Source organism: Schistocerca gregaria, chromosome 11 (genome assembly GCF_023897955.1).
Source record: "Schistocerca gregaria isolate iqSchGreg1 chromosome 11, iqSchGreg1.2, whole genome shotgun sequence".
NCBI classification, from domain to species: Eukaryota; Metazoa; Arthropoda; class Insecta; order Orthoptera; family Acrididae; genus Schistocerca; species Schistocerca gregaria.
In genome coordinates, this window is record NC_064930.1 from 66,477,299 (window position 1) to 66,497,047 (window position 19,749).

A 19,749-nucleotide genomic window follows, 5' to 3' on the forward strand; every position below is an offset into this window, starting at 1 on the left:
GTCCACAAATCATCACGGTTTTAGAAAGCATTGCTCATGCGAAACACAGCTTGCCCTTTTCTCACCTGATGTACCGTGAACTGTGGATGAAGGGCAACAGATTCCACATTCCTAGATTTCCTAAAAGCATTTGACAACGTACCCCACTGCACACTGTTAATGAAGATACAAGGTTAACAGAACCCCTTGTCTTGTCTTCGACGAGTGTTCATCATCAGAAACAAGGGTATTGTCAGGAGTGACCCAGGGAAGTGTCATTTGACCGCTATTCTATTCTATACAAGTAAAGGACCTGGCGGAGAGGGTGAGCAGCAAGCTGCAGCTATTTGGCAGTGATGCTGCAGTGTATGGTAAGGTATCATCATAGAGTGACTGTAGGTGGATACTGGGCAATTATACAGGAGAGTCAAAGTCAATTTTGTGTTATGTTTTTACTTGATTTTCATTTGTTTTCTGACAACTGCAGCAAGTGGACGAGTTTGTGATCCTGGGCTCAAAGTCAATGTTGTGTTATTTAATTAATAACATTGTGTTTCAGTGGATGGTACACTGTGATAGTTTTTTGAATAGGTATTCAGGAGAGGAAATGAATTACCGAATAAAAAATACAGGGTGCCATTTAAAAAAAGTCATTCCACTCTTCATATCTATGTAAAAAACAAAGCTACAATGGCGACAATCATGCTGATTGATGTCCCTCTGTCGGCTAAAGAACATTTGAGTGAAACAATTTGTAATTTGCATCTGGACAAACAGTTATTTAGGGTGATCTAGATAAATGGGACTCCCTATATAGCTGATGTTCCCGAGACATACCGAGTCTCACTTTTACTATGATAATGATGTAGGCTGAAGTGACAAATTAAAGTTTGTACCAGCCTCGTGATTCAAATTTGGGTCTCGTGCTTACTAGACAGCTGCACTATCTGCTGTGTCATGCTGGCACTGCGGCTACCGACACTGCACAGTTTACACTAGTATATCTCCATCTCAGGTTCGAATCCCACCACTGGTACAAATCTTAATTCATTACTTCAGCCTACATCATTATCATAGGCCAATTTCAGCATTACAAAGTCTTTTCTGAATGTATCTGTCTGAAGTGTAGCTTTGTAAAGAACTGCAACTTGGATGATAAACAATTCAGGAAAGAAGGGAACAGAAGCCACTGAAATGTGGATGTGGAGAGAAAGAATTTATGGCACAACTTGACTAAAGATGGGGTTTGGTTGATAAGACGCTAACTGATGCACAAAGAAACTGCCAGTTTTGTAATGCCAGTAAGTGTGGTTGGTAAAAATAGTAGGGGCAGGTCTAGGCACGAATACGGTAAGTATGTTCTAGTGGATGTAGGTTGCATAGTTATGCAGAAGTGAACAGACTTGAGCTGCATCAAGCCCGTCATCAGACTAAGACAATGACAACAATTAACACACCGACAATATTCAATGTTATGATACCTAGATGGGAATTACTGCACTTTTGTTATTGTCTTTAACACCTGCTTTCAACAACTTGATTACAATGAATGAAGGTCACTTATGATATAACAAAGATTTCAATGTAAGATAGCTCAATGAAAAGTAATGCCTCCACCTTCGTTAATTGGGTTTGGATGGGAATATTTTAATAAACCAAATGCAGAAGTAATCCTTAGAATGTGATTCTTAGAATGTGGTCTTTAATTAACAATATTCACTTTTCTAATTGGATACATTTCTGCCAAAGATGAACAAGTTTTCTGAAGCCGTCACGGGAGAAGTCGACACACTGTTTCTGCAACCACAGTCTCACGGTGGTGAGATTCAATCTCTGAAGTTCTGCTGTGGTGGCACATGAAGTGTTTGGTTTGGCATTGTCATGCTGCAGGAAAACATTTACGTTCTCCTTTCAGACCCTTGTTAGCCATCAATTCAAAGTTTGCAGCATTGTGATGTAATGCTCTGAATTTACTGTTGTTCCACGATCAAGGAAATCAGCACAGATAACACCATCTGCCTCCCAGAACACTTGGCCACAATTTTTCCAGCTGAGGGTTGCATCTCGAATTACTTTTTCTGGGGCGAGTCTTTGTGTCGATATTCCATATACTGACATTTTGTCTCCAGGTCCTAATGGTGTACCCACGTTTCATCTCCTTTCACAATTCAATGGAGAAAGGTGTAACCTTCAGTCTCGTAACACAGGATTTCCTGACAAATTTCAAGTCTGTGTGCTTTCATTTCAGGAGTCAGCATCCGCGGTACCCATCATGTACAGATCTTCAGACAGCCAAGCAAAGCAATAAAGTGACCCACACGTTCTTGTGAAAGGCCGATTGTGCTTACAATTTCTCTCTGAGTGATACGAAGATCATCCTGAATAAATCTGTCAACATTTTGCTTGTGAAACTCAGTGGTTACTGTCATAGGATGTCCAACTCTGTTTGTCATGCAGGTCAGATATTCCCGAATCAACATCTTTAACCTTTCACACTCAATGACGCACCGTACTCACATCAACACAATCATCATAAACTGCTTTCATTCTCTGATGAATCTCCTTTCGGGTGACACCTTCTGCAGTTAAGAATTTAATGACTGCACGTTGCTTAAATTGCATTGACCGACCGTCTGAACAAGAGTCCATACTTTACACTGTAACAACACAAATGTTCAATGTTAAGGCTTCCCGCCATCTGGAGCTGTAGAGAAGAGGCTATGGAACAAGCCAGAATATGCCGCATACCAATTCTGCCAACTGCTGAATAGTTACAAAGGTTGGGGCATTAATTTTCAGTCAACCCTCGTACTTAAGTCTAAGGGTGCAGTATTTACTCGAATCTAAGCCGCACCTAAAAAATGAGGATCGAAATATGGAAAAAAATTTCCCGAATCTAAGCCGCACTTGATATTTGAGACTCAAAATTCAAGGAGAGAGAAGAGTTTTAGGCCACACCTCCAAATTGAATCAAAGTTGGCCCATTGTAATATGAGATACAATTTAGGTCGAATAAATGACGATACAGCTACAGTAGTTTGGTTCGAGTCGTAAGCTTAGCAGTTAAGCTTTACCAGGTAGCCATTGCTATGCGTCAGGCGCTCCATCCGTATTTATATGGGTACCCTTCCTTTTTCACGTGCTTCGTCTGGTTTGAATCGATTGCTGATTTTGCTTTAATCTGATAAGTGCAGTTTTCTTTGTTATAGGTGTTTACGTCACTCTAAGCTGAAAATGCATTGTTTGTCGCATTCTGAAAGTGCGTGTTTACGGCCTGTCGCCGCTCGCGGCATGGCTTGCTTTTGTGCGCGCGACCGCCGCTTACAATTAAAAAAAAAGAGTAATCATCCCATTAGCGAAACAATGGCAAGATACTGCTATTTGTTGTTACTTACACTGCTGCTTTCTTTGATAATGATCAACAAGAACCAAATAATAGTCTGCGTATGATAGAACATGTTCTGAACGAGAGTTAGGCGAAAAATTTTCTCCGTTTGAAAATCTTTGCGGCCGCTTCTTTAGTAAATCAAATTCTGCACACGAATTTGAGTCATATTAGATTTAAAAATCTAGTCAGTTGCCGTGCGTCATTTCTGACTGTCTCACTATTAGGCATAAGAATAATACAAATATAAACATGACACGATTCGTATATTCTTTCGTGTTTGCTGTTGTCTCACTCTCCTTTCGTAGTTTATTAGGCAGAGAGGATTTAAATGAGATAGCAGCAAACACGAAAGAATACATGGCAAAAATTTTATATTCGTATTATTCTTGAGGTGAAGAGAATACTGTACGTGATTCACATTTCATTAGGTTCCTATTAGCAACCATCTCTTCTCACAGGTAGGAAAAAATTCAGAACGTAGAGTTGGCCATATTGACAAACATCTCAGTCTTGCCAGTCGGATTTTCGTAGTACATTGGAATTCTGCTACATTCGAAGATGAACAATACGGAATTTGTGTTTACTTCGTTGGATAATGTATGACAATGCAGTAGTCGAAACTCCGGGGCGGAGAAAAAAAAACTCGTCTTCCACCTTTTTTTTTTTAATTTATTTACTGACGCAGAGGTTTTTGCGCCAGTATTTATCTTTGTGCCTACAAAGCATGCCTGTATAGCGCTACGTATATTCGATGTCACAAGTTAGTTGTGGCAGCACCTACCAACATTTTTCAGAACTTCCTCTTGCTTTGCACTCAATTCTAAGCCACAGGCAGTTTTTGGATTACAAAAACAGGAAAAAAAGTGCGGCTTAGATTCGAGTAAATACGGTACACCCATCAGAAGAAAATATTAGAGGGGTTCAACTGTATGAATCGATTATATCCCACAGACTGTCAATACTGACACTGAACAGTATCTTTGTAATAAAATGAAAATATTTTTAACAAGAGTTCACATATGTATGCAATTCCTTAAGGCAGGTCCTTTGGGTTGGAATGAAAATGAAGATTTCATCAATATTCTATATATAGTTAGTAAAGTGAAAGTTGTGAATGATCCAGCTGGGAAAGGCAGTGAGCTTGTGAATGTCTACAACAAATGGGTCTGAAGACGGTCATCATAGACTGAAGTTCATAACCAGATGTAAAATACTGTGGTCAGAAACTACAAAAAATCTTTTCCTTAATGACTGTAGATTTTGCGCAGACTGTGTTGCAACTTGTGAGCTATCTCTGCATATAAAAGTCAATGTTCCCACTGACTAAGTGACTGACTCAGTCACCATCATCCAGCCCAAACCAGTAAGGATAAAAATTTGAAATTTGCAGGTGATGTTGATCATATGTTGCAGGCATTTTTCAGTATTCCATCCCCAAGGTGGTGAAGTCAGGAATGGAAGGTCTTTTGTTGTTACAAAGCAAATTTGAAGCTAGACCTATGAAACTTTTGGTATTTGGTTTCTTGGACACAAATAAAGAAATGTGTGTTTCAGCAATTTTGGAAATTTAGCCCTCATGGGGGTAAAATAGCGTGTGACAGCTTTTTTTCAAAAGAATAAATCATTATTAAAGAGTTATTAAAGTATTTTTAGAGCTACATCTATGGAATCCAGTATTTGACTCCTCGGTTGCCAATGAAAAGTGTGTGTGAGGAGAAAAAGGTGATGAAATGTTTTTTTGAAAATATTTCATTATGAAAGTGTTTTTAAACCTAAAGCTATGAAAATTTGAATTTGGTTTCTCGGATAGAAATCAAAAAAATGTGAGTGTCATGTATTTTGGAAATTCTACCCCAATGGGGTTGAAATGGCGAGTGAAAATTTTTACTGAAATATTTCATCATGCAAGCATTTTTGAAGCTAAATCAATGAAAAGCTGTAGTTGGCTCCTCTTTCAGTAATAAAAGGCTACACTTTTCAATGTCTTTGGAAAGTTGGCCACTTAGTGGTTAAATTCTGTATGAAAATATTTCATTGGAAAGCATTTTTTGAAGCTAACTCTTTGAAAACTGGTATCTGGCTTCTCGGTTGGAAATGAAAAAAATTTGACTCAGTATCGCACGTACACTTAACGTCAAAAGTACGCTCCTATGGGGTATCAAGAGAAATCTGAGACTGGATTAAGGAGGGCACAGAAGAACTTCTGTCAAGTTTGAAAGGTAGGAGATGAGGTACTGGCAGAATTGAAGCTCTGAAGACAGGTCTTGAATCGTGCTTGGGTAGCTCAGATGGTAGAGCACTTGCCCACGAAAGGCTAGGTCCCAAGTTTGAGTCTTGGTCCGGCACACAGCTTTAATCTGTCAGAAAGTTTCATATCAGCACACACTCCACTGCAGAGCGGAAGTCTCATTCTGGAAACAACATGTTATCTTGGACAGAGAGTCATCATCAGATGTAGAAGTAACTTTGGGTGTGCCCCAGTAGGTGTGTTGGGACCCCTGCTGTTCTTGTTGTATATTAACGACCTTGAAGACAATATTAATAGTAAAATCAGTTCTTTGCCAGATAATGCAGTTATCTACAATCAAGTACTGTTGCAAAGAAGCTGATTAATTTTCAGTCTACTCCTGATAAGAATTCACAGTGGTGCAAAGATTAGGAACTTGCTATAAATGTTCAGAAAAGTGAAATATTACACTTCACAAAACGAAAAAACGTAGTACTGTATGACTAAAATATCAGTCAGTCACTGTTGAAATCAGCCAACTCATAAAAATACCAGGATGTAACACGTCATTTGGATATGAAATGAAATGATCACAGTGGTTCAGTTGTTGATACAGGAGACTTCTTACAAATCACTCGGGTGACTCATTCTAGAATATTGCTCAGATGTGTGGGACTCTTACCAGATAGGACTAACAGGAGATATTGATAGCATACAGTAGGGCAGCACAAATTGTCACAGGTTTGTTTAAGCTGTGGGAGACTTTCACAAAGATACTGAAAGAATTGCTGCACTCCACCTGTGAATGGATCAGGAAGAAACCCTAATAACTGGTATAATGGGATGTACCCTCTGCCATGCACCTCATGGTGGTTTGAAGAGTATAGACGTATTAAGGGCGCTACAGCCCTTGCCTGGCTTCCAGAATGGAATTAATATTGCCTCCTTCCAAGTTGTGGGGTACAGTCCATCATACCAGATCTGACTGAAACAAGAGGGAATTTCACAATTCTATGTCGACAGGAAGTACTCTATAGGCTTTAAAGAATGTCATTGCGAATATCAAAATACGTAACAGAAATTGCCATACCTTTTGATTGCTCCAACTTAGCTTAACTTTTCTACATTGCCACAGCACTAAAGACCTTGGTGTGTGACAAATTTCCACTTGATAAATCTATCCATTCCTGATGTGGATGGGCACAGAGGCAGTTGGATAACAAATTTTTCCCCTTTACTTATACTGTGAAGCGTTTCTTATTCCCAAAGTTCATGATCCTACACCAATGGGAAGTACCGTACTGGTTTTAACGAGTGAGTTTGCGACTACCAAAATATGTGACATAAATGGGCATATCTTTTGAGTGCACTGACTTCCGGGCATAACATTTTTTACAACACCAAGGGACCATAGACCTTAGTATTTGACACAAATTTCAACTTGATACATATACCGGTTCCCAAGAAAAAAGTTTTTTAGAGTTGAACGGACAGGAACACAGACAACAGAGCAATCCTATAAGAGCTCTGTTTTTAATGATTTAGAGTCAGATGAGGTTTATTCCCACAACATTCGCGATGTTGAGCATCTTATGGATCAATCCAATCAGAATGTGTCCTGCTAGATTTGCATCAAAATTTGTGCATGACTGCTTAGAACAGCACGGAAAGCACTTTGAGCAATTTTTGTAGGTTCACTTAACACTCTGTGTACTTTGTGCTGATGATCAGTTTGAATTTTCATTTGTTTAGTACTTTTGCACGAATCCATTTTTGAAGACTGACTTACCACCAACATTGACCTAAATTTAGAAAGGTTAGATAACAGTGGTGAAATAACATCACCTTGTCTCACACCCTTTTGATATGGAATTCCTCGGACAGCTCCCCTTGGTATTTGACTCTGGCTATTGTCTCTGCTGTGCACACCTTGGCCATATTTATTAACTTCATTGGCATACCAAGCTCTCTCAGAATGTTGTATATACTTGATATGTGGATACTGTCATAAGCCTTTGAGAAGCCCACGAACGTCACCAGAAACCGATAGTTGAATTAGCAGCACTTTGCGCAGATTTAACTCACAATGAAAATGTGATCGATGGTCGATTGTCCTTACTGGAAACCTGCCTGGTACTCTCCTACAATATCTTTTGCAAATGGCTTAACTTCTTCAAGTATTATCAAAGACAAACTTTACAAGGTACACTTAGGAGAGAAATGCCTCTGTAGTTGTTACAATTCCTATTACTGTTCTTTTTATGCAGTGCGATAATGACGGCTGATTTCCACTTTTCTGGGATTTCCTCTTTTTCTCATATTTCTTTTATGAGATTGTATAGCTCTTCCTGAAGTGTTTCTCCTCCCGTCTTCAACATTTCTGCCATCACCTATCTACTTCTGGTGCCTTATTATTCTTTATAATTTCGCCATTGCTCTTTCTGCATCTTGTTCGAGTCACCTGAATGTTTGCTGCTTCTCCTTCACCCTCCGTATTATTTTCATGTGGAAAGACACTCTCTGGATCTTCAGAATTTAATAGCTCTTCAAAATATTCTCTTCCGCATATTCAGAATTTTTTTCCTTGTCTGTTAGCATATTTCCATATGACAACCCATTACAGGTAAGGATATGGAAATTTGCTTAAGTGGAAAATTTTAAATACCTTCGTACATGGTTCAACAGGAAAAATAATTTAAAACAGGAAATAAACCAACACATTGTGAACAGGTCTAAAACTAATTTCAGTCTAAAGCAGATAATGTCATCCACGAATCTGTCAATTAAGACCAAACTTAAAGCATACAATGCCATCTAGTGCCAGTATTGCTATATGGGACAGAAACACTAGGCACAACAAAGAAGGATGAAGAAAACTTGTTGGTCTTCGAAAGAAGAATTATGAGTACGCTCTTTGGGCATGTCCAGGAAGGGAGCTCGCAGAGATGTAGAAAAAACCATGAATTATATGACCTGACGAGGTAATCGAACATCGTTCAAAAACTGAAAGTGTGGAGAATATGCTTGGCAGGCCACACTGCCAGTAGACCAGACACCTTTCGGGCAAAATCTGTACTTATGGGAAGACCTGATGGTACCTGTCCAATCGGAGGACCCAGAAAGCGATGAGAGGATGAGCTACAGAAAGACCTTAGCCAGCTAAGAGTTCGTAACAACTGGATCCAAAGTGCACAAGATCGCCACCTATGGAGGAGCAGTGTGAGGTCGGTGCACGATCTACAGGGTCCTCAATCGCAGATTTGATGATGATGATTATTATTATTATTTCTTTCCTTTCTCAAACGTTATGTCTAGTTAAAAATGGAAAGTGACGTGGCCCTTGATCAAGTGTGACTTCCTTTTAACTGCACGGTATATGTTACATTGCATTTAGGAACTTTCGGGTAATTGAACATGTATCAATAATTACAGATTTGTGTAGTTGTATATATACGTTTGGATGTAGCTGTATTGCGTTGATGTACTGGTGGATATTGTGTGGTACGACTCCTGTAGTTATAGTATAATTGGTATAATGTACACTTTACCCTGATGCCACATGTCCTTGACTTCCTCAGCCAGTTGGGTGTATTTTTCAATTTTTTCTCCTGTTTTCTTCTGTATGTTTGTTGTATTGGGTATGGATAATTCGATTAGTTGTGTTAATTTCTTCTTTTTATTGGTGAGTTTGATGTCAGGTTTGTTATGTGGTGGTGTTTTATTTGTTATAATGGCTCTGTTCCAGTATAATTTGTATTCATCATTCCCCAGTACATTTTGTGGTGCATACTTGTATGTGGGAACATGTTTTATTAGTTTATGTTGTATGGCAAGTTGATGATGTATTATTTTTGCTACATTGTCATATCTTCTGGTGTATTCTGTATTTGCTAGTATTGTACATCCGCTTGTAATGTGATCTATTATTATTATTATTATTATTATTATTATTATTGTTGTTGTTGTTGTTGTTGTTGTTTTTGTTAGCGTCATTACTATTCTATAATGATCGAAGCTGAAGAAATGAATGCCATGGCCACAACTTTAACCAAGGTCTCCTGCTTACGGACATGATTTCCCCATTACATACAGCGACGGAGTGCTATTGCAATACCAGAAAGTCTTGGCAATACCAACAATTTAAGAAGGGGAAAATGGGCTGAAGGCATGAACTGAAGTTTGTGTTAGGGAGGGACTGGACTAAGGTAGCCCGTGCAGTTGTGTTAGCCGTACTGCAATGGTGGCGTAATGGTTAGTACGTCTGCCTAGTAAACAAGAGACCTGGATATTCATATTCCAGCCATGACAGACATTTTAATTTACTCCTTCAGCTTCTATCATTATTGAAGATAAAGTTGAGACTCATTTGTCTTAAGGGAAATGTGCTTTCATTATTACCATTATCATCATAAATAACAATTATTCCAGATTTCTAGACAGCAACAGAACTGTTGAGCAGCAGCCGCGACGACCCACCTCTTGCGTGCCAGCTGGTCCTGGTATTGCGCGCGTGCCTGGTGCTGCTTTGTCTCTTCCTGTAGTGTCTTGCGACGCTCCTCCGCCGCCACCCGCTGCTGTTCCACCTTCATCTGCTCGATGTGTGCCTCGTACTCCTTCAGCTTCGAAGCGTACTCCTGCTGCCGCGTCGTCTCCTGCAGCTTCGATAGTTCTAGGGCCTCTTTCGCGTGTCCTGTGTGGTATGCAGAACAGGTGCCCATTAGAGTGGCTACCACACAGGTACGTGGGCTAAGGTGTATTAAGAGGACATTGTGCGTGAAATTCGTTGACATCTGACATATTCTATTTTCTACTTCATAATGTACTTCGGGCTTTCCTGAACTTTTTGGTATGTAATACATTAAAATCAGACCATTGTGATAACTTCAAATAATATTTTGAATGTCAATGTGAGACGCTCAAATTTCACCGCTACGCATATACTGCCACAGTTAAGCAGTCATATCTTGGGAACTGCACAATCTAGAAGGCTGTGAACTGCTTTGTTTTGTGCCTACTGCTACGTCTCAGAAGTTGGCATTACAAATAAACATATCAGTCCTTCGTTTCTGATACTAGTTTTCATTGAAAGCAGTGTGACTATCAGCTATTTTTGTAGTAAGCTAACTTCTACTGCCTTTTATACATAAATAAAATAACTAAGCGTAAAAGTAACTTCAAGAAACGCAAATTTGCGGGTAACAGATATGTGAGACCTGCATTTTCTTCTGAAGTACTTGAAAACAAGTATGCTAGCAGTGAAAGAAACCGTGATAATGTTTCTGAACTTACCACGCCCCCTAGCGCATTGAAAAGGAAAGTAACTTTAGAAACGGGTGACAATGGTAAAAGTAATGATATGGCAATCAAACCTATTTACAGAGATTTGGAAAATCCTGAGCTACTAAAGAAGTGTTTACATGGGAAGACCCAGAATGTGAATGAGTCCTTCAATAATGTTGTGTGGTGCCGTGTGCCTAAAAATGTATTTGTTGGCCTTATGACTCTAAAGTTAGCACTGTCTGTTGCTGTAATAATTTTTAATGGTGGGAACTATGGAAGACTTAAGCTTCTGGAGGTGTAAGGGCTAATATTTGAACAGAACACAGCTAAAGGACTGCGGGAACTGGATGAGCTATGTGTACGTGAAGCAGAGTTAGCTGCTCACCAAATGACAAAAGCAGTAGGGAAAAAAAGGAGGAGGCAAGCACTGGGCTGTTGTGACACTGAAGAAAACACAGACTGTGGGCCAGGGCAATTCTAGTGCACAAAAGACGCAGAAATGTAAGTCTGTACAAGATTTTGTAAAAAGTTTTGAGCCTCAATATCTCTGAACTACATTTTTTGCAATAAATGGCCTGTTTTCTAAAAACGTACTGACGGTAGAGGCAGGAAATTTTCACAGCACACCAAGTGTGAGATTCAACACACATGGAACTAGACCGAGCGAGGTGGCGCAGTGGTTAGACACTGGACTCGCATTCGGGAGGACGACAGTTCAATTCCGCGTCCGGCCATCCTGATTTAGGTTTTCCGTGATTTCCCTAAATCACTCCAGGCAAATGCCGGGATGGTTCCTCTGAAAGGGCACGGCCGACTTCCTTCCCCATCCTTCCCTAATCCGATGATCATGCTGTCTGGTCTCCCCCCAAACCAACCAACCAGGGAACTAGAATAATTAAAATATCCTGAGTTGTTTTGTTTGTATGTTCATTTATTTACAAAATTCGGTTAAAAATTTGAGTGTTTCAAAAAAGAAAAACAAATAACTTGTCCCGCTATACAATTTTAGTAATAATTCTAGTTCTGTGTATCTCAAAAGGTGCATTCAACAATTATGGAAAATTGTAAGTTGGTGTCTTAAAAAGTTTCCAAGATAATGGGTCACGAAATACGATAATTTAACACTGGTGTCAGAGAGCACACAATGTCCCTTTAACAGTGTTCCATGGCTCTCCCAGGGCATGCTCCTGTTGGAAATTGGTTATCACTGCTCACAGTCAGTCACGTCATAGTTGCCAATGAGAATCACCGAAAGTAAGGGTTTCTTTTGGTAGAAGATACGACTTTATAATATCTGTTTTCAATATGGAGAGTGTCAGAACAACATTTACTGATCTGGTTGTTATGAATTTTAAGGTTGCTTACTGATTTTCATATTTCTTTGGTGACTGGAAGAAACAGAGTGCTGTCAGAATGATCTGTAATGTACCCCAAGGCCTAAGCTACTTTGGAGTGTGAATTTGCTCATGAGCTGGTGAGGCCAATGAATATCGAGATGATACGATTATCATAATAAATTAATGTGTATCGTAGTCTCAGATATACATTCGTCATTGTAATAACCTACCTCCCCAGGCTCTTTGCTGTTCCTTATCTATATAAATGACTCGGGAGACAATCTGAGCACCCGTCTTAGGTTGTTTGCAGATAACGTGTCGTTTATTGACTAATAAAGTCATCAAAAGATCAGAACAAATTGCAAAACGATTTAGAAAAGATATCTGAATGGAGCAAAAATAGGCAGTTGACCCTAAATAACAAAAAATGTGAGGTCATCCACATGAGTGCTAAAAGGAATCCGTTAAACTTCGGTTACACAATAAATCAGACAAATTTAAAGGCTGTAAATTCAACTAAATACCTAAGAATTACAATTATGGACAACTTAAACTGGAAGGAGCACGCAGAAAATGTTGTGGGGAAGGCTAATCACAGACTGCAGTTTATTGGCAAGACACTTAGAAAATATAACAGACCTACTAAGGAGACTGCCTACACTATGCTTGTCCATCCTCTCTTAGAATACTGTTGCGCGGTGTGGGACCCTTACCAGATATGACTGAGGGACTACATCGAAAAATTTCAAAGAAGGGCAGCATGTTTTGTATTATCATAAAATATGGGAGAAAGTGTCACTGAAATGATATAAGATTGTGTTGACATCATTAAAATAAAGGCGTTTTTCATTACAACGGAATCTTCTCAAGAAATTCCAATCACCAACTTTCTCCTCCGAAAGCAAAAATATTTTGTTGACACCGACTTACATAGGGTGAAATGATCACCATGATAAAATAAGGGAAATCAGAGCTTGTACAGAAAGATATAGAGTTTGTTCTTTCCCCACGCTATATGAGCTTGGAATAATACAGAATTGTGAAGGTGGTTCAATGAACCCTCTGCCAGGCATTTACATGTGATCTGCAGAGTATCCAAGTAGATGTAGATGTTGAGCACCTTACTACAAATTTTGCCAAAAATTCCAATGATGGAATAGTAAAGAGTACCAGCTAATTTCATTTACGAACCATAGGAAAATACAAATGAGCATCACATTGGCTACCTACAGCTAACAAACGATTTCATGCCTCAAATACCCATGATTCGTCACACAAACCGTTACTAAGAGCAACAGAAAAGCCGCAGTATGTCGTACACCCACTTTTGTTGATAAATGCGCTTATTTCCACAGAGTCAAGTTAGAAAGTAACTGAGAATGGTTGTATCTGAAAGCTGCCAAGGGCTGCTGATAAAATAATCAAACGCAGAGAATTTCAGAAATTTGCTATGCAGAAAACATAGCATTAATGAGCAAGAGCAAATGAAATCTCAGAGATGTACAAAAGGGACACTACAGAGGCAAGTAAAGCACAACTTCTCATTGTTAAACAAAAGACACAACATATGCAAGCAGTCAGAATTAAATGCGCAAACAATTGAAAACTTCCTGGCAGGTTAAAACTGCGTGCCGGACCGAGACTTGAACTCGGGACCTTTGCCTTTCACGGGCAAGTGCTCTACCAACTGAGCTACCCAAGTACCACTCACGCCCCATCATCACAGCTTTATTTCCACCAGTAGTGGCGATCCATTTCTGTTGGTCGAAGCCAACGTGAATCGCTGAATCTAATGACTTCTTTCGGCAAAAGATACAGATTGATAACTTTTGTTTTTGACACAGATAACAAGATATGCAATTATAGATCTGGTTATTATTGACTATAAAATAGATTAATGATTTTCATACATATTTCTTGTATTACTGTTTCTTGGGATATGACAGGATTTCTTTGGTACAGTTTCGCATTCCATTCTTACAGCTTGATTACGAGTTGGCAAAGACAATGAATGTGACTCAAGGAAAACATGTGGCAGCGGACTAATCTGTAGCTTAGCTCAATTACAATTCTGAAAATTTTGTGCAGTATTTTCAAAATTTCCCAATTTCCAACATTGTGGTTACACAGAAACCAAAATCTACAGATCAAATTTTACAGAATATTCTGTTCCATATGGCAAAATTTTACACAGTATATTCCACTATGACACCACGAAATATTAAACATTACACGTTATGATGATGTTAACCAGACGCTATTTTCTCATTTGTTCCACCATCTTTTCTTTTCATCTGACTAATGATTCACCATATGCATTTCCTGTCATTCACGAAGCAAATAGTTATCAACTGCAGAGCACAACGCAAACACGATTTATATGCTGTAAACGCACTTTTATCCAAGCACACAAGGAAAAACACGAACACACAGCAGCCTGGTTCACCGATATCCTTTGTCAAATGTGAGGCTCTAGGATAGGACAGGAACTCCTGAGAAAATTGTGTTTATGGAAGAATGGTTAACAATTCCTTGACCAAATATAAAATGTACCTGGAAGTTGATGCTTTTAAAAAGCTGGTGCTTCTTCAGATATGCTAAATAGGACTTGAGTGTGACATTGCTTAAAAAAAAAAAAAAAGGGGGGGGAGGGGGGGGGGGGGAGAGAGAGAGAGAGAGAGAGAGAGAGAGAGAGAGAGAGAGAGAGAGAGAGAGAGAGAGAGAGAGTAATGGTGACGGAGGTCTTGCTAGCCAGGTAGTTTGACAAGACTTATGTAGAACCACTCCTGCATTTTATAACTGATGTAGGACACACACATCATGAATCACACTGCTCACAACAAACTTTGTCTATTACGTGATAGGATCTTTCTCAATTTTGCAGATTTAGTTGTACTGAAAACAGGGTTAATTATGGAGATAACCTAGATCTTTGGCAACTTAGACACCACTTTGTTACCAAAACATTTATTTAGTATTCAACTTCTTTGGCTTTGCCAAATACAATTTACTGTCACTTCCCAACCTACCTAGAACTCAGGCTATACTACAGACCACTCTGATAAGACCAAACTGATAGTCTGATTGTCAGTTACCAAAGCCAATGAATGTGAATACAAAATAAAGACAGTAGTAACAGACTGACCTAGAAGTCAGCCTAATGTAAACATTTGTGGTTGGCAACATATACTCCATATTTAATACATATCACTACGATAGTGAGCCAGTTTTCGAGATTTTATCTGAGCTAACTTTCACTAATAATTCAACACACTCCCCTCTTATAAACAAACTATTAGGGATATTGGTAAATCATGTATAGCACACTCGCAATAGAGAATCTTTAAAGAATAGTTTGGTATAAATAATGTATGTACACTATACATTAACTACAAAAAACGCAAATGACAAAATCGAAGGGGAGGGTAGCCTTAACGCTCGCTGCTATGCAGGAATTGACTGGAAGTTAACAAGGTTAATTTGCATTTAAATTAGGTTTTTGAAAATGGTTACTGTACAGACTCTGGCCTACAAAGATCACAGAAAATCTTACAGCCCGTTCTATTTACAACTATGCATTAACTAAGAATGGTAACCAGCTGTCATTTAATGTACCTGGGTTGTAGCAACTTAATTCAAAGCAGCAGTTTTCCTTGATTTTATATTTGATGGAACAAGCAAAAACAGTACATGGCTGCCTCATAATTACTGTTTAACACTCGTAACAGAAGTGTTATAAGACAGTTGCTTGACTTTGTTACTGTATAGGCCTACTATGAATGTTACCAAAATCTGTAATAACGTCTGTTGGGTCAAAATTAATGGAATGAGACTGACTTATGTCAGAACTTATTCCGATATCGTTATAAAGGCAATTGTCTAAAGCAAATCGCTGATGCAATATCTGTGTCAACAATATACATTGACAAATTTAAGCCACCCTAACATTAGTAGCACACTAATAAGGAGTCCTAAAACTTTTAAAACAATCCGTAAAGAGGCATAACGTCCTGCTGATATTAACTTGCAAGTAAGGAGGTTATGTAATCAGAAACACATATCGGTCAGAATTTACATACGGGATTTTTCGAGTTCCCTTGCAGCCTGTGCGGCTCTTTCCAGAGCTGAGGAATCAAACCGGTACGCCTCCATCTGAGATTTTCTGGCTTTGTCATCATCACCACCCCCAGTTGAGATGCCGGGTGGCGGCTGCGGCGGCTCCATCGGCGGGGGCGGTTGCTGCCCTCGAGATCCGAATAGCCACGACATTTTTCTGCTCCGCTGTGCGTTATCTTCCCGTGTCACCTCAAAATTTCGACGTATTCACAAAAAACTTCACCGCCGCTCTCACGGTATTCCGACCTTATCCGCAACACGAGGTTCACACTTCAAAGATCTCAATGTAATCATAGCGAAGACATTCGCTTTCTGATGTAACATAATTTGCACTTTGCTTTATTTGCTTTCTTCAAACATAACAGACAGAAATCTCAGATACGTTGCCATTTTAACATCGCCGAGTCTAAGCGAAAATTTTTGCTTAATTTTCTTACGCAGAAATGATCATTACATGTTAGGTCTAACATCTTCACGTTACGTAGGGAACTGGAGATAATATCTGACTGCTACAGGCGTCAGGCGGCCTGTACTTTGGGCCTACCGGCATAATGTGCGATGATCAGTAGCTCTTGATGCCGTAAATAGGAAGAAAAATGCAAAAGTCATAAATGTAAAAGATCAGAGCAATTTACAAGAGGCGGAAGTGTGCTTTAATAGACGCACAGAAAGAAAATATCGCAAATAATTTTGTCGTAAGTTAGGAAGTGGCGCGTGGAACATTTCGTAGGTTATCTATGTTATACTGTATGTGTATGATATACGGTAATATACTCGTTGGGGACATATATTGTGAATTTATTTTACAGTTTTATTTTTTGTGAACTAGGAAACCACATTTAGACTGGACTCGCATTGGGGAGGACGACGGCTCAAACTCGCATGTGGCCATCATGATTTAGGTTCTCCTTGATTTCGCTAAATCGCTCCGGGCAAACGCCGGGAGGGTTCCTTCGAAAGGACACGGCCGATTTCCTTCCCCGACCTTCCCTAATCCAATGGGACTGATGAGCTCGCTGTTTGGTCCCCTTCCCCCAAATCACTCAACCAAAACTGCATTTAATATGGTGCCAACGTTGACAGCTTACTCAATAGATTGATCTTTCGCCGCACTCTTTATTTAGTATTCATGTTTACTGGAAACACCACCCAGTACCCACACAAGTAAAATGTCGCCTTACAACATAACATACCACGGGGTGTGCTACAAATGAGCCTGCCACCCTAACCAAGACTTTCATTGCAATGAGGCCCTATCACATTTTAGTCAATATGGTTTAAATAATTATCAAATTGTTTTGATACTCGGCGCTGATTATGAAGAGTAATATGCCTGCATATTGTGTATAGTCTCATTCCGTGTTTCTTAAGAGAGTCGAGCTGCTTAGTCAATGCATATGGTATGTTTCAGAGTGCCTCAGCATACATTGTACGTTATGGAAAAAAATTCTTGTGTCTGCATTAACGTAAACCATCAATGGGATCAAAAATGTATCCGAGCAAGCATAAAGAAAAAAAATTAGAAAATGTCAGCGATTATAAATTTTTGTCATCTAGGTATATTAGGAGTTTACATGGGATAGACATGTAAGTAACTTGTCAAAGACACTCACGTCAGTGTGCTGCTGGTTGTGTATATTAAAAGCTGCAGCAAGTAAAGAAACAGTGGTAGACGCCTACAATGCACTGCTTTCCTATCGAGTCATTTTGTGGTGAAATGCTATTCAAAGCATAAATGTGTATAAAATGCAGAGAAAGAGCATTCAGGGTAATAAGCGAGCATGAAAAACTATAATATTGTAAACTTCATTTTACTAAATTGGTGTTATAAATGTCCCGTGTTTGTTGTTCCTGAAACACCATTCATTTACCATCTCATGAAAACTGGCTAGCTTGTACAGAACAGGGTAATATGCGAACATGAAAAACTATAATATTGTAAACTTCATTTTACTAAATTGGTGCTATAAATGTCCTGTGTTTGTTGTTCCTGAAACACCATTCATTTACCATCTCATGAAAACTGGCTTGTACAGTACAAGCATCTGCACGATTATAGTACCAGATGACAGTCAAATATTTTCCAGAACATCATTCTGTCAGAAAAGTGTACCTAGTCCACAGGGCCATAATATTACATAGTAACACACTAAAAGAAGTAAAGATTGCTCCAGCACCTAAAAACATACAAGAGGCATTTCTGAGAAAGCACCGTTTTTATTCTATAAAAGAATTTATAAATATGTAACCTGAGTACTTTTTCTTCAGATACTGTTCAACTGTACATAGAGCATAGGAATGTTCATACATTTTCCTTTTTTGTTTTTACTGTATGTTATGCTATTCTGACCTGTGCAGTAGAATTTGTACAACATAAGCTGTGCACCAAAGCAGGATCAAAATACATACAATACAAAACAGAAATGGTAGTTTAGGAAAAATTGAGGCAAAAGATAATTTCTCAAATAATAAATTCCGTAAACACAGACATCTCCAAGCACCTTCAAATTGTCACACTTACAGTCTAGTGCAGCACTTATTTCCTAATATTAATGACTAACAACAAAGACCAGATTCAAGGAACAGGTTGGCCAGAGGCATACAATAAGTCATTCCTTCCAAACTTCTTTAATGTATGGAATAGGTAGGAACATTAATACAGATTATAGCAATATTGTAAAAATAAAGTACTAACAAAATGGCAGTTTGGTTTTCAGAAAGGCTTTTCAACAGAAAATGCTATATACGCTCTCACTGATCAAATATTAAATGCTCTGAATAACCGGACATCACCCATTGGTATTGTTTGTGATCTCTCAAAGGCCTTTAATTGTGTAAATCATGGAATTCTTTTAGATAAGCTAAATCATTATGGTTTGAGGGGGGTAGTGCACAAATGGTTTAATTCATATTTAACTGGAAGAATGCAGAAAGTTGAAATAAGTTATTCATGTAATGTTGAAACAACAGCTGATTCCTCAAACTGGGGGGCTGTCAAGTATGGGGTCCCACAGGGTTTGGTCTCGGGTCCTTTGCTGTTCTTGATATACATTAATGACTTAGCATTCCACATTGATGAAGATGCAAAGTTAGTTCTTTTTGCTGATGATACAAGTATAGTAATAACATCCAAAAACCAAGAACTAAGTGATGTAATTGTAAACGATGTTTTTCACAAAATTATTGAGAGGTTCTCAGCAAACGGACTCAATTTAAATTTTGATAAAACACAGTATATACAGTTCCGTACAGTAAATGGCACAACTCCAGTAATAAATATAGACTTTGAACAGAAGTCTGTAGCTAAGGCAGAATTTTCAAAATTTTTAGTTGTGGTCATTGATGAGAGGTTAAACTGGAAGCAACACATTGATGGTCTGCTGAAACGTCTGAGTTCAGCTACATATGCTATTAGGGTTATT

The 19,749-nt window shown here is 38.8% G+C and overlaps 1 protein-coding gene across 1 annotated transcript in view; it reads right to left on the minus strand.

Annotated features, from left to right (window-relative positions):
• Window positions 1-16,828, minus strand: part of LOC126295104 (ATPase family AAA domain-containing protein 3) — an 87,924-nt gene extending 71,096 nt beyond the window's left edge. Inside the window, exons 1-2 of the mRNA XM_049987359.1 lie at window positions 16,291-16,828; window positions 10,071-10,284 (exon numbers count right to left, since the gene is read on the minus strand). Coding sequence (XP_049843316.1) covers window positions 10,071-10,284; window positions 16,291-16,480 — 404 coding nt within the window. The 5' untranslated portion in view covers window positions 16,481-16,828. The remainder of the gene's footprint in view (window positions 1-10,070; window positions 10,285-16,290) is intronic.
• Window positions 16,829-19,749: the final 2,921 nt, after the last annotated feature.